Source organism: Podarcis pityusensis, assembly GCF_964106645.2.
Source record: "Podarcis pityusensis genome assembly, chromosome: 13".
Taxonomy (NCBI): Eukaryota; Metazoa; Chordata; class Lepidosauria; order Squamata; family Lacertidae; genus Podarcis; species Podarcis pityusensis.
In genome coordinates, this window is record NC_138038.1 from 17,131,400 (window position 1) to 17,149,112 (window position 17,713).

General features: G+C 45.3%; 1 protein-coding gene and 1 long non-coding RNA gene across 3 annotated transcripts in view; one reads left to right on the forward strand and one right to left on the reverse strand.

Moving 5' to 3' along the window:
* LOC308460688 overlaps positions 1-17,713 on the reverse strand; it is a 91,290-nt gene that overhangs the window by 36,228 nt on the left and 37,349 nt on the right. The gene's annotated exons all lie outside the window — the stretch shown is intronic.
* BCL2L12 (BCL2 like 12) lies at positions 883-15,702 on the forward strand. 2 transcript variants are annotated; one of them, XM_080976950.1, is made up of 7 exons: positions 916-1,099; positions 2,304-2,530; positions 6,192-6,568; positions 8,903-9,067; positions 10,092-10,198; positions 12,159-12,410; positions 14,696-15,702. In XM_080976950.1, the coding sequence occupies exons 2-7, from the start codon at positions 2,376-2,378 to the stop codon at positions 14,741-14,743; spliced, it is 1,104 nt and encodes a 367-aa protein (XP_080833076.1). In that variant the 5' UTR covers positions 916-1,099; positions 2,304-2,375; the 3' UTR covers positions 14,744-15,702. The 2 variants fall into 2 exon arrangements, with proteins under 2 accessions (XP_080833077.1, XP_080833076.1); XM_080976951.1 differs by lacking the exon at positions 2,304-2,530 and having other exon boundaries at positions 883-1,045.

Genomic DNA, 17,713 nt, shown 5'->3' on the forward strand with positions numbered 1-17,713 from the left:
CGCTGGCTGTGTAACTGCGCGCACAACATAACCTTGCAAGCGAACGGCTTGCTCCCAAAGAATCCTGGGAAATGTAGTTTGCAGGCGTTGGGAGTTGTAGCTCTGGGACGGGGCTAAACTACAGTTCTCAGGATTCTTTGGGAGAGAAGCAGTGTGTTTTAAATGTGTGCGTGTCCTTGTTTGTGTAACCGCTGTTTCTCCTCGTAAAACTGCCCAGAAGCCTGTTTTGGCATTAAATGGTATAAAAATTCATAATAATAGTAAATAGCAATTCACCCTCTTCGAGAATGGGCACCATGATGGGGAGAAAAATACATATTATGGACTCTTACGGGTTATACTGCTGAAATTTCAACTTCACGGTTCCTGCTATTGTGCAAAAACAGCCAAGTCCCCTGACACTCAAAGGGTTGCTTTAAAATGGGATGGGGAAGAGCCTGAGCTCCCCGGAAGAAAAGAAGGATTTATTAAAAATCAAAACTCTTCTCTCCAGTTCAGTTCGGTCTTTCACACTCACCTAATGGTGCAAAAAGTCTTCCAGAAGCTTTATTGTTATTACAGTTCTTTCTCTTACTAAGCCCTCAGTGAGCAACATCAGATTTTATCTTATTGCCGGTTGTTCTATGCACATAAATGGAAAGATGAAGAAGTTCCCACCAAAGAAGAATGGAGAAGCAAAGTCACAGATTGTGCTGAATCAGCAAAGCTAACAGCTGAAATAGAAGAACTTAATGATATTTTATGGAAGAATGGACACCCTCTGCTTTCGAGGATTCCTTTTTCGCGCACAATTCATTCTGTGGATTCCCGCTTTGATTCCAGAACGCTACACGTCATCGCAACGCCCAGCAGGGGTTAAATCGAAGCCCCGCCCCGACAACTGTACAGCCCCCCCACCCCCGCCGCTATCGACGAAAGCGGGACCGAAACTGAACTTAAGGTGGCGAAGGCGCATGTGCAAATCTTTCCTGCTGCAGAAGTGGCTAGGAAGTTTGCCGGAGGAGCATCAAACTTTTCTCCGGCTTTTGCCGGGCTTCTGTTTCAGGTGCGGACCGAGCGAGCCTCCGGGATAGAGACGCGACCGTGGGATTCTAAGGTAGTGGGGGAGTCTCCCATACGCAGCCCCCAAATTCCGGGGAGATGTGATGGGGAAAAGTGATGGGGGAATTGGGATAGGCAAAGAGGGTGGGAGAAATTCAGACTTACTACCGAGTAGACATGTCTAGGAATGTACTACCAGGCTGAAAAAAAACCGGGGTGTCGGGTGGTAAGGGGGCAGAGACGGTGGGCTGGTGTTTGTGTGGGGCACAGGAGCCAATTCCTGGGGGCTGCCCCCCATAAAATATTTGAGGGGTCCGGGGCACTGATGGGGCATTGCCATTCAAAAGCTGTGTGTGTGCCAAGTCTTGCAACCTGCCCCACCCTCAATATTTTATTCAAGTTGGCACCCCTGGTGTGTGTTTTGGGGGGCGGGGAATGGCTGCTGCTTCTATGGATCGATCAGGAATGATATTATTGGTTTGTTTTGATTTATTTCATAAAAATTATATGCCGCTTGAGTGGAAAAAACCCCAAGATGCCGGTTGAGGTTAGCAAGGGCAAGAATTGCAACCTGGCTTTAAAGAAAGTGTTAGGTGGAGGAGGAAGAAGAACACCTGTTTTTGCTGGAGTGAGGTACTTTCCCATAGGATGTACCAACAGAGACAACAGCTTGTTTACCATACTTGGCTTACTTAGCTTGAAATGTCTGGGGTTATTTTGTTCTCTGCGGTGGCATGATTTGGGTCTGGATTGCATGGGTTAAATCCACGAGGGGCTGGCTGGTGAATAGATTGCCTTGTGTTTGAGCAGGCAGCTAAACTGGAATCCTCGGAAATAAATCGTATGATTCCAGTGGGGATAGAAGAACGTGAACGAAAGGTCCTTGGTGTATATACAGTGGTACCTCGGGTTAAGTACTTAATTTGTTCCAGAGGTCCATTCTTAAGCTGAAACTGTTCTTAACCTGAAGCACAGCTTTAGCTAATGGGGCCTCCTGCTGCTGCCACATGATTTCTGTTCTCATCCTGAAGCAAAGTTCTTAACCTGAAGCACTATTTCTGGGTTAGTGGAGTCTGTAACCTGAAGCGTATGTAACCTGAAGCGTATGTAACTTGAGGTACCACTGTACAAAGGATATGTGTTGCGGGGAGGGAGAGGGGGGAGGTATGGCAATCAATAATATGAATGAAAGGGAGCAGGATAGAAAGGGCTGTGAGAAAAAGGGAGGGAAGGCTAATGTGTTGTTGTTCTTTTTCTTCCAGGGCTGGTAGGTGTGGTGAGAAACTTGTCTCTTCTCTTTGAAAGCCAGCCTATCTCTGCAGCACGATAGACTCATGGCAGGGAGCCCGCTGCCGCCAAAAAGGCAGGTGGAAGAAGAGACCCGGAGGGTGCTGGAAGCATTCCTGCAAAGGGCGCTAAGAAATGGAGAGGTGGAGTCCCTAGGTCACGTGGGTGGGAGTTATTATGATCCTACAAGTTACATGCACAGGTAAAGGAGTCTTCGGAGGAGCAATGTTGTGGTTCAGCTGGGAGGAAGTGAAATGTGGAAAATTCAGGGGCGAGTCCAGGCAGAGGTTCTGGGTTTCCTGGAAGGGGACAAGATCTTCTGTTGTGTCCAAGAATCAAGGCAGCAGAAGTGAATCACAAACGCTTTTTTTCCTAAAAGAAGTCGCAGCCACAGCAATATGGATCACGCACGCTGAGACTTAGCAATTCCCCATAGGTACTTCCCATCTCTGAAAATTTATTATTCCAAAAACGAAACCTTCATCTGGTTGTAAATATTAAGATTATACAGTGGTACCTCGGGTTACATACACTTCAGGTTACATACGCTTCAGGTTACAGACTCCGCTAACCCAGAAATAGTACCTCAGGTTAAGAACTTTGCTTCAGGATGAGAACAGAAATCGTGCTCCAGCTGCACGGTGGCAGCAGGAAGCCCCATTAGCTAAAGTGGTGCTTCAGGTTAAGAACAGTTTCAGGTTAAGAACTGACCTCCGGAATGAATTAAGTACTTAACATGAGGTACCACTGTACCAGCAAGAATGAGTCTTTCTGTAAAAAAAAAAGAAAAGAATGTTACTCCCAGCTGTCTTAAAACAAGGCTTAAAATAAAACCCCATACTAAACCACCGTATTTTCCGGTGTCAGATTCTGAGTTGGGATCTGGGCTGCATTCCTGGGAAAACAATTATATTGAATTCTCCTGGGTGGGAGAGATCTGGGAAGACAGTTGTGGTTTTCAATCTGGGAGGTAAGAAAAGTGGGAGCTAGAATAAACCATGATCCATCACATTCAAAAGCTCTTTTTTGGGTCACCTTTGAGGTAAGGCAGGTGGTGTCTTGAGGTCAAGGCTGGCCCGGGACTGTTTGTTCTTTAGCAAAATGCCCTGGCCTAACCCTGGCTTCAAGACACTACTTGCCTCAGGCACTTAATAAACATGTGTTTCCTCCCTAAACCATAGGTATGAAAAGATTTCAAAACTTTATAAAGAACAAGTCTATGGCAAATGGACTATACAATAATGACCAAACCATTTTATGTGGCTTCGCAACACTGAAATTCAGACACTGTGTATAACAGCACTCCAATGTACAGTGGTACCTCGGGTTAAGTACTTAATTTGTTCCGGAGGTCCATTCTTAACCTGAAACTGTTCTTAACCTGAAGCACCACTTTAGCTAATGGGGCCTCCTGCTGCCGCCGTGCCGCTGGAGCACGATTTCTGTTCTCATCCTGAAGCAAAGTTCTTAAACTGAAGCACTATTTCTGGGTTAGCGGAGTCTGTAACATGAAGTGTATGTAACCTGAAGCGTATGTAACCCGAGGTACCACTGTAGTCTGCCCCAAACCATAATATCTTGATTATGAAGGCTGTTTACAATGGAGACATTTCATGATCCGATTTACAAAATCTTCTGTGGCATTTGGCTTCTTTTTGTGTGTGGGCTAAGAGAGCAAATTAATATCATAATATTATGCTGATGCAGACTTTCATAGTTTTAGGCTGTTCTGCAGTACAGTGACTCTCAGCTTTCACCTTTTGTACGAAAGATCCTATGCTGTGTATCTTTATGACTAGAGAGGAAACAGTTTTTCTGTCTGAGGAAAATGGCAAGATGGCGGTGGACCTGTCCAATCCAAATGCAGATAGTGAGTGGACTGACAGTTGAAACTTACTTCACTGGTTATGGGACAGCATCCCTCTGCTGTGTCTGAGGGGTAGCAGGCTAATTTAGGGGCTCATGTGTTACACACACTTCTCTCTTTCACATTTAGCTTCTACTCTCTGCTCCTCAGAATGTGCCACCAGAGGTGACTGTCTCACTCTGGCTAATGGTAGGGCCAGCCTTGCTTGAAGTAGGACCTTTTCAGTGTTGGCACCCTATCCTTGAAATCCCTCTGCTTGAAGAGTCCTCTGTGGTGCCAACTTAGTTCTCTTTTCAATACCAAAGGAACACATTTTTATTTGCTAGCTAAAACTTCTAGATGCTGTTGATAGGTTTTTTAATCTTACTGCTATTTATTTTTTGGGGTGGGTGGGTAAATAATATAACTACTGCTGCTGCTCTTATTGCTTCGCTGTTTCAACTGCTTTAGTTTAATTGTTAGCTATCCTGGAAAACACATGTTGGCGAGGAAATAAATATATGAAAAAAAGAAAGTACTCGGTTGTTGGTGGCGGGTCAAAGGTCCAAAGCTAGAGTCCTGGATCCACTTACCTTGGAGTAAATCCCATTGAACAAAGTGGGATTTACTTCTGAGTAGATGTGCTTAAGATACCACATTTTCTTTCTCTCTATAGTTTTTTTATTTGATTTTGAAAAGTATAAACATGTAATTAAAAAACAGTTTCGAAGCCAAATATCGAGATTACTCTGAATCTTTTGACTTTCCCCCATCCCTTCCATGGGTCCCAACAGTATTGTCTACAACTGCATATCAATACTTATCCAAATTTTTAATCCTTCTAAATTATCCATACTTTCCATTTCTTTACAAGTGTGGTTAAAATCCAGCCAATGCTTTAACCTGCTTACAGTGGTCTTGTAAATAAATTATAAACTTCCACCATTTCTTATTAAAGTTTTTGTCTTCTTGATTTCTGAGCTTCCCAGTTAATTTTGCCATTAACTTGCCGTTCTTCTCTGGTTGGGGTAGTTTCTTCCTTCCATCTCTGGGCTAGCAGCATCCGTGTGGCTGTTGACACATACATAAACAATCTTTTCTGGTCCTTTGGTATCTAGGTACCTATAATTCCTAGTAAAAAGGCTTCTGGTTTTTTTAACAAAAGTTATTTTAAACATTTATTTCATTTCATCGTATATCATCTCCCAGAAATTTTTCATTACTTTACATGTCCACCACATAGGATAAAAGGTACCTTCTTTTTCTTTACATTTCCAGCAAATATTTGAACTTGTTCTGTACTTTTTTGCTAACTTGACAGGTGTCAGATGCCACCTGTACATCATTTTCATTTAATTTTCTTTCAGTGAACAACACACCGTGAATTTCAGTTCTGTTTTCCACAGCTTCTCCCAACCTGCCATTTGTATATTATGTCCCAAGTCTTTTTGCCTGTTGTTTCATTACAGATTTAACCTGTTCATCTTTTGTACGCCGCTCCAAGAGTCAAATATACATTTTAAAATACCACATTTTCTTTCCTTTTTTAAAATATTTTTTATTAGGAATTTAAACAGAACATATTATCTTACAACATATCATCCTTAATTCCCCCCCATAAAACAATTCACCCTCCCCTCCCCCCCGACTTGCCTCAGTTCCCATCTCTGGTTTCTCTGTAAATGCTATTCTCTGCATGTTACAAAATTGTATAAATCCTTAATTTATCTAACTGATTATTATCAATAAAAAGTTTGTGAGTGTTTATTCAAAACCTGCCAAGGAGTCCAGTTCACTTTGTTGCTTCTTTAAATACTTTGTAAAAGGTTCCCATTCATCTTTAAAGTCACAGTTATCCTTGTCCCGTAGTTTTATGTGTCAATTTTGCCGATTCTGCATTGTCCATCACTTTCTCTTGCCATAATTCTTTAGTTGGGGTTTCTTTGTTCTTCCATCCTTTTGCTATTAAGACTCTCGCCATAATACCACGTTTTCTATCGCTGTTCACTCCCCACAGCTCCCCAACAGAACACTTCCAGGATTGTCCAGCCTGGAGCTCTGCCCATGAGGAAAATAACTGCGCCGACGAAAAAAAGCATAGCTTCCGCACCAGCATCAAGCGTCTACTGCAGCGGAGGCCTAGTCCGCGAACCCCGCCGGACAATGTGCCGCCTTCTACGGGCTCCTTAAAGAGGTCCAAGGCAGGAGGGGAGGTTGGGGAAGGCGGCCGCCAGAAGCGCTCCTTCTCCCTCAAGAACATCCTGCGGAAAAAGGGATCTTCCTCGGGGGAGACGACAAGCCCCGGTGGGACTCTCCAGCGCCCAGACTCCCTGCCTGTTGTCAACTGCTACTGTCGGAAACACCCGTCGGAGCAACGGGTGCCCCAAGGGAGTGGTAAGGAAATGCCACCTCTCTGGCCTTCATTTATTATCTAGATTCCTTCTTGCTTCAGAGACAGAGGTCCTGGCTCCATGCCTCACCCAGTTATAAACATTTTTAAAGGGGTGGTGCCTTGGACTTCTTGAAGGAAGGGTAAAGTGGTGTTTTCGCTTGCCAAAGTCCATGTTGAGCAAAGATTTGATTCCGGGATGTCGAGCCTTCAAGTCCAGAGCTAGTCAGAACGAAGTTGCTTTCTCTTGCTATTTGAAGCTGTGCTAGTTTGTTTGTTTTTTTGGAAAAAAACAAACAGACAAAAGCTCCCTCTTTATTGCCTATTTGTGGGTAGCGCCATCAAACCTAGCGGTAAAAGTTAAGGGACCCCGACCATTAGGTCCAGTCGTGACCGACTCTGGGGTTGCAGCGCTCATCTTGCTTTATTGGCCGAGGGAGCGGCGTACAGCTTCCGGGTCATGTGGCTAGCATGACTAAGCTGCTTCTGGCGAACCAGAGCAACGCACGGAAACGCCGTTTACCTTCCCGCCGGAGCGGTACCTATTTATCTACTTGCACTTTGATGTGCTTTCAAACTGCTAGGTTGGCAGGAGCAGGGACCGAGCAACAGGAGCTCACCCCGTCGCGGGGATTTGAACCGCCGACCTTCTGATCGGCACGTCCTAGGCTCTGTGGTTTAACCCACAGAGCCACCCGCGTCCTGTAAACCTAGTGGAACTTGCCTCAAATGAGTCTTTCATGAGTGGAATCGCTGTATTGCTGGGCTCCTAATTTCCAAAGCTGATCCAGCAAGATACCATGATATCAATGATGTCAAAAATTGCAGAGAGATCAAGGGAAATTAAGAGGTTCGCAGTCCTCCTCTCCCTCTCCCAATAAATATCCCTGGTCAGGGCAACCCAGGCTGAGTTGGTCTTAACCAGGCCTGAAACCAGACTGGAATGGGTCCAGATAATCAATTTTATCCAAGAGCATTTGAAGCTGAGCGGCCAACCCTCCCCCCCCTTTGAGCAGCTTCCCTAAAAAGTGGGTAGGTAGCAGTTGTCATAATAATCGTAATTTTATTATTTGTACCCTGCCCCAGTCACTCTGGGCAGTTTCTAGCATATGCAAAAACATCATTAAGCATTAAAAACTTCCCTATACAGGGCTGCCTTCAGATGTCTTCTAAAGGCTGTATAGTTACTTATCTCCTTGACATCTGGTGGGAGGGGATTCCACAGGAAGGGCGCCACTGCCGAGAAGGCCCTGTGCCTGGTTCCCTGTAACTTCATTTCTTGCAATGAGGGAACTGCCAAAAGGCCCTCAGCGCTGGACCTCAGTGTCCGCATTGAACAATGGGGGGGTCATACACTTCCAGGTCCAGTGTGGGTTTTTTGTCAAATGCCCACCGGGGGGGGGGGAACCATGTCTTCACTAATAGTAGCTACTTGGTTCTGTGGGTGAGAACTGACTTGCCTTTCTTTTTCTGCCTGTTGAAGACTCCTGTGCAACTCAGAAGCTTGCCTATCCTTTCACCAACAGAAGTTAGCCTTGTTGCAGATAATCAGCTTTTGCTAGCATGTGACATACCGTATTTTTCGCTCCATAGGACGCACTTTTTCCCTCTTAAAAACTAAGGGGGAAAGTCTGTGCGTCCTATGGAGTGAATGCAGGGGGGAGGCAGGCAGGAAAAGCCCCCAAGAGCTGCACACAAGCTTCACGCAGCTCTTGCAGGCTTTTCCCCAGGAGGGAGAAGGGACCACCGCTCCCCGACCTGTTCTGGGGGCTGGTGTCAGGGCTTGGGCTTCCCCCAGCCTCGGGAGCTGAGTCAAGGCTGCGCGCAACCTTGCCACCGCTCCCTGACCTGTTCTGGGGGCTGGGGTCGGGGGAAGCTGCCGCTGTGAACTGCCGCTGCGCTCCGGAGGCTTCAGGCAGCTATCCGCAAGCCTTCGGAGCGCAGCAGGAGTTCTCGCTGCACTCAGAAGGCTTGTGGATAGCCGCCTGAAGCCTGGAGAGCTAGAGGGGTCGGTGCACACCGATCCCTCTTGCTCTCTAGGCTTCGCTTCGCTGGAGAGGCGCTGCACAGTTTTCCCTCTCTGCGCAGCGCCCCTTCAGCAAAGCGGGAGGAGAAATGGAAGGGGCTCCGTTTCTCCTGCCGCTTCGCTGAAGGGGCGCTGAGCAGAGAGGGGGAGAATTTTTTCCCCCCTGTTCTCCCCCTCCTATGGTCCGGTGCGTCCTATAGAGCGAAAAATACGGTAACTTATCCTTTGTTGCCTTGCTAACCGGTGGCTCTCTCTGCAGTGCAGAATTTGGCTTTCCTCTGCTCCTTAACAGCTTTCTGTTCTTTTGTTGCAGGTGGTGAGGCTGAGAATGCTGAGTTGTATACCTTGGTGGCCCAGAAACTGGACCACTTGGTCAAGCAGCAACAGCTGACCAGTCCTTTGGTGGCCAAAAGCTTGCCTTTTCCCACAGATGAAATCAGCATACTTCCCACGGGTGGCACTTTACCCAGCACTCCAGGTATGGGATTGAGTTCCTTGTGGTTGTACCTTTACCGCTGGGTAATAGAGATTGCATCTTAATCCCTTCTTCTTTCCTGGCCAAATATGTCATAAGAATTAGCACCCACAAGCATCCTCTTAGTTTGTGCCGTGCTCCCTGTGTTGGGACGGTGCTGCAACACAAGGGGAGGGGCAGGGAAGGAAGTAACAAGGGGAATCCATCAGAGTGGATTTGATTTAAGTCAAATTGATTTAAATCACAATTTAAATCACTAGTCAGTAAGACTTGATTGAAATCATTTTTTTACAGAAAGACTCATTCTTGCTGGTATAATCTTAATATTTACAACCAGATGAAGGTTTCGTTTTTGGAATAATAAATTTTCAGAGTAGTTTTTACAGTTATATCAAAAATTGCTGATTTGGTTATACTATTAGAAATACAAAGACAGGTAATTATGAAATTATTGTTTATATTTGGACAACTTTTCTGCTGCACTTTATTGGAAGGAGGAAAATAATCATTTCCTTAATAACAATTTAAACAATTTATTTAAGTAAAACAATAACGTTATAGCATATGTATCCATGTTTGTTAACTGATGTGGTTAAACGATTAAAAAAAAAAAAACTTAGACTGAGTTTTAGCACACATGAAAAACTTAAAACAAATCCTTATTTCCTGATGAATAGCCTTTGGACTATAATGTAACTTAAATAGAAAACTATCTTTAGAAAGATTTTTCCTCCAAAAGCATTTTATTTTAAAAATCCAATTTAAATTTTAAAAAGCCAATTTTTTAAAAAAAGCCAATGTAAGTTTTTTTTAATTTTTTAATTTTTAATTTTTTGAATTGATTTTTATCAAGCATGGAAACCATAGTTAGGTCCCACCACTTCACAGAGAGGCTCCAATGAATAATGACCTTCCAAATACATTATCTAGGCCCAAAGCCATCTTCAGATCCCTCTTTCCTCAGAACGATTTGTTTTGTCACATCCACGTTGCATCTCTGAATTGGACTGTTTTTTTCTGCTCACAGTTATTTCAGAGGAGCTGCCAGGAGACTTGGAGGAGAAACAGAAAGAGCAAATCCTCCAGAAACTGGTTGCCCTTCTGGAAGAGAAGGCCGGAATCATCAATAAGGAGGTATAAGCCAGGCCTGTGACAAAACTGTTTCAGTGTGGAATGTTCCTGTCTGCCGGCCCGGCCCTTTTTCAGGATATGCCGTTCTATTCTGCTCCTTTGCCTTGCATCCCAGCTTTCTGCCTGCAACTCTAAAGAATGATCCAAAATTTTGTGGCCACTGAACCCTCATTATCCTTTTTGGGGAATTCCCCTCCTTCAGACTTTTTCCTGAACTTTTTTTGTACTTCTACAAATCTTGGCGTTTCCCCAAGCCTGCTGATATCCCCCTCTTATCAATGGATGGCTACTGAAGGACCCGCATTTAGAGAGGAATGTTGCTGTTAGTTTATAAGGTTAGCAAGTGAAAGCAAGTGTTGTCCCTGCTCTCTACTTACCTGTTAGCGCACCTTCTTCCTCCTCTTCCAAGCAAACTCACCCCTTGTGTTTTCTCTCTTTCCTCTTCCCATGTTTATTTAGAAGTGTGTTTTGGGCTTACTATTAAGTTAAGTATGCATAAGATTGCAGCCTAGGAATCATCCTGTTGTCATATGTAGCACTGTAGGTTAAACCACTGAGCCTCTTAGGCTTGGTGATCAGAAGGTCAGTGGTTCGATTCCCTGCAACGGAGTGAGCTCCCGTTGCTTTGTCCCAGCTTTTGCCAACCTAGCAGTTCAAAAGCACACCAGTGCAAGTAGATAAACAGGTACTGCTGTGGTGGGAAGGCAAACAGTATTTCCGTGCGCTCTGGCTTCCACCACAGTGTTCTGTTGCAGCAGAAGCAGTTTAGTCATGGTGGCCACATGACCCGGAAAGCTGTCTGTGGACAAACACTGGCTCCTTTGCAAGGCCTGAAGTGAGATGAGTGTCACACCCCCTAGTCGCCTTCGACTGGACTTCACCGTCCAGGGGTCCTTTACCTTACCTAAGGTGAAGACATTGAAGCTGCAATCTCCTAGGCACACTTACCTGGGAATAAGCCCCACTGAACATCGTAGCCACAGGCTTCTGGGTAGCCACAGTTCAAATTGCTCTGCGCATGCCTTTTGCATTGCTATCTTTATACGCCCCAGTCCGCTTTTGCAAAGCTTCTCTTGCTCACATTGTTGAGCTAAACTTTTATTTACCAGTTTGCAAAGGAGCTGTGTTGTTGCAAGAGACAATTTTGTCAATGCCACTTCTTAGAATGTGCCACCCACAACTGATAGCCAGCAGTATTGTCTTCTACTGTTCCTTCTGCCTGTCATATGCACAGCTGCCCTGACGGCATTGATTCTTAAGAAAACAGGGCAGGCCATGGGTCTAGCCAAAGGCGCAGTAGGGGGGCAGCTGCCCCCCAGATCAATACAAATCAATACAAATCTGCAGTTCTGTCTCTCCTAACAAAAGCCTGCCCGCCCCCAGCAAAAAACCTGGCTACACCCATGGGGCAGGCTAGTTCTTCCTTTTCCACTCAAGGCATTTACAAAAACAGTTTGGGTCTGGAAATAGCTCATATGTCCCTGCTTGTACCTCTGTAAGGGAAACCACCTCCCACTTTACAGTGGTACCTCAGGTTACATACGCTTCAGGTTACATACGCTTCAGGTTACAGACTCCGCTAACCCAGAAATAGTGCTTCAGGTTAAGAACTTTGCTTCAGGATAAGAACAGAAATTGTGCTCCGGTGGCAGCAGGAGGCCCCATTAGCTAAAGTGGTGCTTCAGGTTAAGAATGGACCTCCGGAATGAATTAAGTACTTAACCCGAGGTACCACTGTATTTGGCTTTTCAATGGGTGAGCATCTCGCAAGTAGCACATGAAATTTTGGAAAGTAGCAGAAATGCAAATCAGCCCTAAGGCGGGCCTGCGCACCTTATCTAAGCACATTATTGGTGCTGAATGAATGCTTATGAGCGTCTTTCTGATTGTAATTCGCAACTGTCCTTCAGGCGAGTCACCCGGGCAACTCTTAATGGTTCTTCTCCCTTTCTGTGATTGGCAGATTGAGGCCGACCCACTGCTACGCAACACCTTATCCCGCTTGTCCTACCGCAGCTTCTCTCGCCTGGCCGAGGCCTTCACCTCACGTGCCCCCGCTGGTCTCCCCAGCCCCCAGCTGGCTAAGCTGGCGCTCACCATGGAGCTCACACGAAAAGTGGCCGGTATCAACAGCCATGCAGTGCACACCCTCATGGGCTACAGTCTCCAGTATATGGACATGTTCGTGCCCTGGCTACAGCAGCAAGGTGGCTGGGTAAGTGTTGTGGCATGTCTGGCTATGGATTCTTCATAGGCTGGGCTTGAGTCCCAGTTGAGAGTGCATTAAAAAGTAGTAAACATTTTTAAAAAGAAGAAGATGGGACACGGGTGGTGCTGTGGGTTAAACCACTGAGCCTCTTGGGCTTGCTAATCAGAAGGTCGGCGGTCCGAATCCCCGCGACGGGGTGAACGCCCGTTGCTCGGTCCCTGCTCCTGCCAACCCAGCAGTTCGAAAGCACAAAGTGCAAATAGATAAATAGGTACCACTCCAGCGGGAAGGTAAACGGCGTTTCCGTGTGCTGCTCTGGTTCGCCAGAAGTGGCTTAGTTATGCTGGCCACATGACCTGGAAGCTGTCTGCGGACAAACGGCAGCTGCCTCAGCCAGTAAAGCAAGATGAACGCCGCAACCCCAGAGTCGGCCACGATTGGACCTAATGGACAGGGGTCCCTTTACCTTTACCTTTATCACTACCCGAAGGAGTCTCAAAGCGGCTAACATTCTCCTTTCCCTTCCTCCCCCACAACAAACACTCTGTGAGGTGAGTGGGGCTGAGAGTCTTCAAAGAAGTGTGACTAGCTCAAGGTCACCCAGCAGCTGCATGTGGAGGAGCGGAGACTCGAACCCGGTTCCCCAGAATACGAGTCTACAGCTCTTAACCACTACACCATGCTGGTAGTCCAAATGCTGTCCATGAGGCAACTTGAATCAAGACTGACATGGGGTTCTGGAAAAATGCTTGGCTGTGATCTCGCCATAGGTGGCAAGACGTAGCTTTCTCTCACAAAAAGACGCACTTTGTAGCTTAGCCTTTTCCCTCTTTATCTTCGGTTCCACATCTGTAAAATGGAACTAAGTGATCTACTGAACAGGAGCATTAAAAGTGTCCAGCATAATAATTATAATTATTATTTATTGAATTTATATACCGTCCTATACTCGGAGGTCTCAGGGCAGTTCACAGAATAAAATCAAAATATAAAACCACAAAATCCATAATCAAAATAAAAACAACAACCCAATAATGCCCCCCCCCCAAAACAGCCACATTTTAAAAGGGTATAAGATGTCAATCTGATTCACCAAAGGCCTGGTTAAAAAGGAACGCTTTTGCCTGGTGCCTAAAGGTGTATCATGAAGACGCCAGGCAAACTTCCCTGGGGAGAGCATTCCACAGACGGGGAGCCACTGCAGAGAAGGCTGGTTCTCGTTTTACCACCCTCTGGACCACTGGAGGAGGAGGCACATGAAGGAGGGCCTCAGAAGATGATCTCAGGGTCTGAGAGCCTGCAAAGCCCAACGGCCTGAGTGCGAGTTGAACCCCACTTACCTGGAAATAAGCCCCACTGAACTGAACAGGAATTACTTCTAAGTAGACATGGTTAGGATTGCGACTGTTCGTCGATCCAGCGGCAAGTAAGATCAGTACGGTACTTTGGATCGCTCCAACAGGCAACCTCTTCCAACAAAGCCTGGAGCATAACCAAGGCTTTTAATTCCTCTAGATCAGGTGCTCCTGCAATGTTCTGAACTACAGTTCCCATCAGCCCCAGCAAGCATGGCCAGAATTGATGGGAGTTGCAGCTCAGCAATATCTAGAGAGCCAATGGCTGCCTGTTTCTCCTTGACTCTGCCCCACAATTGGAGAGCCTTAAATCTGTAGTCATTTGGCCTGGAGCCTATAGCTCTGTTGCCTCTCAGTCAGTTCTTGCCTTCTACACTGCCTGTGCTGGAGGGCAGGTACTAACCATATAAAAGGGTCCAGTTCTGGCTGGCTATAAAAGGATGCTGTCTCTGGGGGTCCCAGTTTGTAGGTGTGAGGTGCTCCTGGCTGAAGTGTGATGGTTAGGTCTGGGCGATATGATGATAGATTGTTGAACACCGGTTTTAAATCCACATCTTGATAACCAGTTCAAAATATTTGCCCTGATGATAAACTGCTCGAGGCCAGAGGAATGTTTGCCTGTTGCTCTGCCGGCTCAGCTCTCGCCTGCCTCCTCCAGGCAGCAGCAAACCATAGAGCAGGCACAGACTGGGAAAATCCCTCTGGTTACAATGCAGCTTGCTCAACTAAGGCACAGAAAAGGCTAAGGCCAGGCGATGTGGGAGGAAGAAACAGCCGAGATGCATTCCAGACATTGCAATATATTAGCATATTTAGCTGCTGATATATCACGATGCTGAAAACCAGATATCACACAGCCCTAGTAAAAAGATGCAAAATGCATTATAGTAAAGGTACTATGGAAACAACTAATGATTTTTCTTTCTTTCTCTGTAGGAAAGCATTGTGGCCCAGGAAGAGATATTTGATCTGCAGCTTGACTAGCCATTCTCCAGTACCATGAGCCAGTGCCACTGCTCTTAAAACTGTGATGAAGGAGTGAATATGCTCTTGAGACTTGCCTGGGCAAAGCTGACTAATGGGTGGGTTTGTTTTTTTCAAAGTCTCCCTGGAAAGTCCCATCTTCTCTCTCCAGCAGGGTAAATGCCACTGAAGGAAAGTTATGTCCTTGCAACACTGATCGGAATGTGACTTTCAAGCCAGCCCAGGGATCTAGAAATCTACACTAATAACTCCCAAACTTCTGGACTTGGAATAAATGGCAGAAATTGATTTTATTTTATTTTTTGCACTAATTGTTGCTGCTCTGTTCCTGCGGGATTTGGAGTCCTGTTTTTAAAACTTGGCAAAGGAAAATAAGGGTCAGAGAAAAATAAGATAGTTGAACTAAGTAGGCATTGGTAGGGAACAGAGGCTATAATTCAGATGCCGGTCATTGAAGGCAAGGTTGGTGGAGATCCAAGGGTAGGGCCTTATAATTGGTGACTCCTTATCTTTGAAATGGTCTTCTAAAGAAAGCTTACCTGGTTCTGACACTCCTATCTTTTCAGCACCACGTGAAAACTTTTTTTTTTAAAAAAAGGATATTTAGATACTGTTTTTGTTCTGGTTTTGATATTTAATGTTATTGTTCTGCCGTTTTGTAATTATTTATTGTATTGGGGGCGGGTTGCTTGTTTTTTAATTTTCTTGATTTGTGAGCTCCTCTGGGGGTTGAAGAGTAGGATATACAAAATAAATAAATCCTATGTGAAACTTGCTCGCAGATCAGTTCGTATGAAAACTCAATGGCATCATCTTCCAAGACTGAGTTGCAAGGTTCTGAGAATAATGTAACCCTCAAACTCAGGGATTTGAGTATGTTTACCAGTAGCTTAACTGAAGTGTTTCAATGACTGAGAAACACTCTATTTTTTTAAATAAAACTTTTCAATGAAAATACATATTTCAGTATCAAGTACTTTGGTTGGTGTCTGCATTTTTGTTTGCTTGGTGTTCCCTTTTGTCCCCTCAACCTTCTGCCATACCCATCTCTTTAAATAATTTGTTGCAGGTAGCATCCTGAATATGAACATCCACTGAGGAGATGTCTCTCCCCCCCCCCCGCCCACTACTCCTGCAGCAAAATTCTTCATGCAAGCTCCTGCCTGCGTAACTCTGGCAGTGATCCTATACCCACTAACTCATTAGGACTTCTGAGTAAATATGTAGGATTGAGCTATCAAAAAGGGACGACGTGTAGCTTGTCTATTTACAGTGGTACCTGAGGTTAAGTACTTAATTCGTTCCGGAGGCCTGTACGTAACCTGAAACTGTTCTTAACCTGAAGCACCACTTTAGTGGTGGCCTCCTGCTGCCACCATGCCGCCGGAGCATGATTTCTGTTCTCATCCTGAAGCAAAGTTCTTAACCCGAGGTACTATTTCTGGGTTAGCGGAGTCTGTAACCTGAAGCATATGTAACCTGAAGCGTATGTAACCCGAGATACCACTGTATTACATTTTACATGCCACCTTTCACTCAAGGAGCTCAAAGTGGCCTACATCCTTTCCCCCCTCCCAATATTATCATCACATCAACCTTGTGAGGTTTGACTGAGGCAGTTGGTGACTGGCCCAAGGTCACCCAGTGAAGTTCATGTCCGAGAGTGGATTTGAACCCTAGTCTCTCACATCACTACACAATACTGTTTATGTTGATTAAACCCCATCCCATGCTAAAGCCACTACGTTAATATAGGTTATGTATGGTATATATATGAACACACACAAAGGTGAGGGGGGGGGCCGGATAAGATAGCTTACAGTGGAGGTAGGGAGGGCAGGCAGGGAGCAGTTACCGTATTTTTCGCTCTATAAGACGCACCAGACCACAAGACGCACCTAGTTTTTGGAGGAGGAAAACAAGAAAAAAAATATTTTGAATCTCAGAAGCCAGAACAGCAAAAGGGATCGCTGCGCAGTGCAAGCAGCAATCCCTCTTGCTGTTCTGGCTTCTGGAAAAGCTGCGCAGCCTGCATTCGCTCCATAAGACGCACACACATTTCCCCTTACTTTTTAGGAGGGAAAAAGTGAGTCTTATAGAGCAAAAAATACGGTAGCTGCTGCATCAAAGTGACAGCTATTCTAAGAGGACCCATGTTTTTGAGCTGGGAACCAAACTACCTAAAATAAATCACCCCCTCCTCCAGTTTTTGTTTCGTTGCTGTGTTCCATAAAACCAATTTGAGCCCTGAATTAATAGTGTGATGTTCTTACGGGCAGTGTGGCTAAAACTTTCTGAGGCCTGGAAGAACGAACTGTGTCCCTGGCACAGGATATACATGGCAGGAGTTCTAGGTAACTCTAGGTTAGATTACTGCAATATGTTATATGTGGGGCTACCTCTGAAGTCGCTTTGGAAACTTCAGCTGGTACAGGTTGCTTGCTGGGGCAAGACGATTTGGGCATATAAGGCCGATTTTGTATGCATGATGCATTTAGGGTGGCCTTTGGCTAAGGGATTGGGTGATGTCTCAAGTCTTTAAAGGTTCCTGCACACTTTCTTTGTGGTCTCTCACTTCCTCACAAGGAGGTGTGTGTGTGGCGGGGGAGTCGGCGGATCTAGTTGCAAAAGAAAAATAAAGATATGTCTTGCTTTCACTGGATCCTACCTTCATCCATTTTTCTATGGCTTATAATGGGCTTAGGGGACACTAAGTCCCTTGGGGATGCCATCTCGTTTACATCAGGGAGGTGGGCAGCAAAAGCCAACCCATAATTTTTCTATGACAGGATGCTTTGGGCAAGATAAAGTGAAGTGACTTAACACATAATAGTAATGACAATAATAGTAATAATAATAATTTTTATTTATACCCCGCCCTCCCCAGCCAAGGCCGGGCTCAGGGCGGCTAACAAGCAATAATAAAAACAAGTTGAATGAATACAACTTAAAAACAAGATTAAAATACAA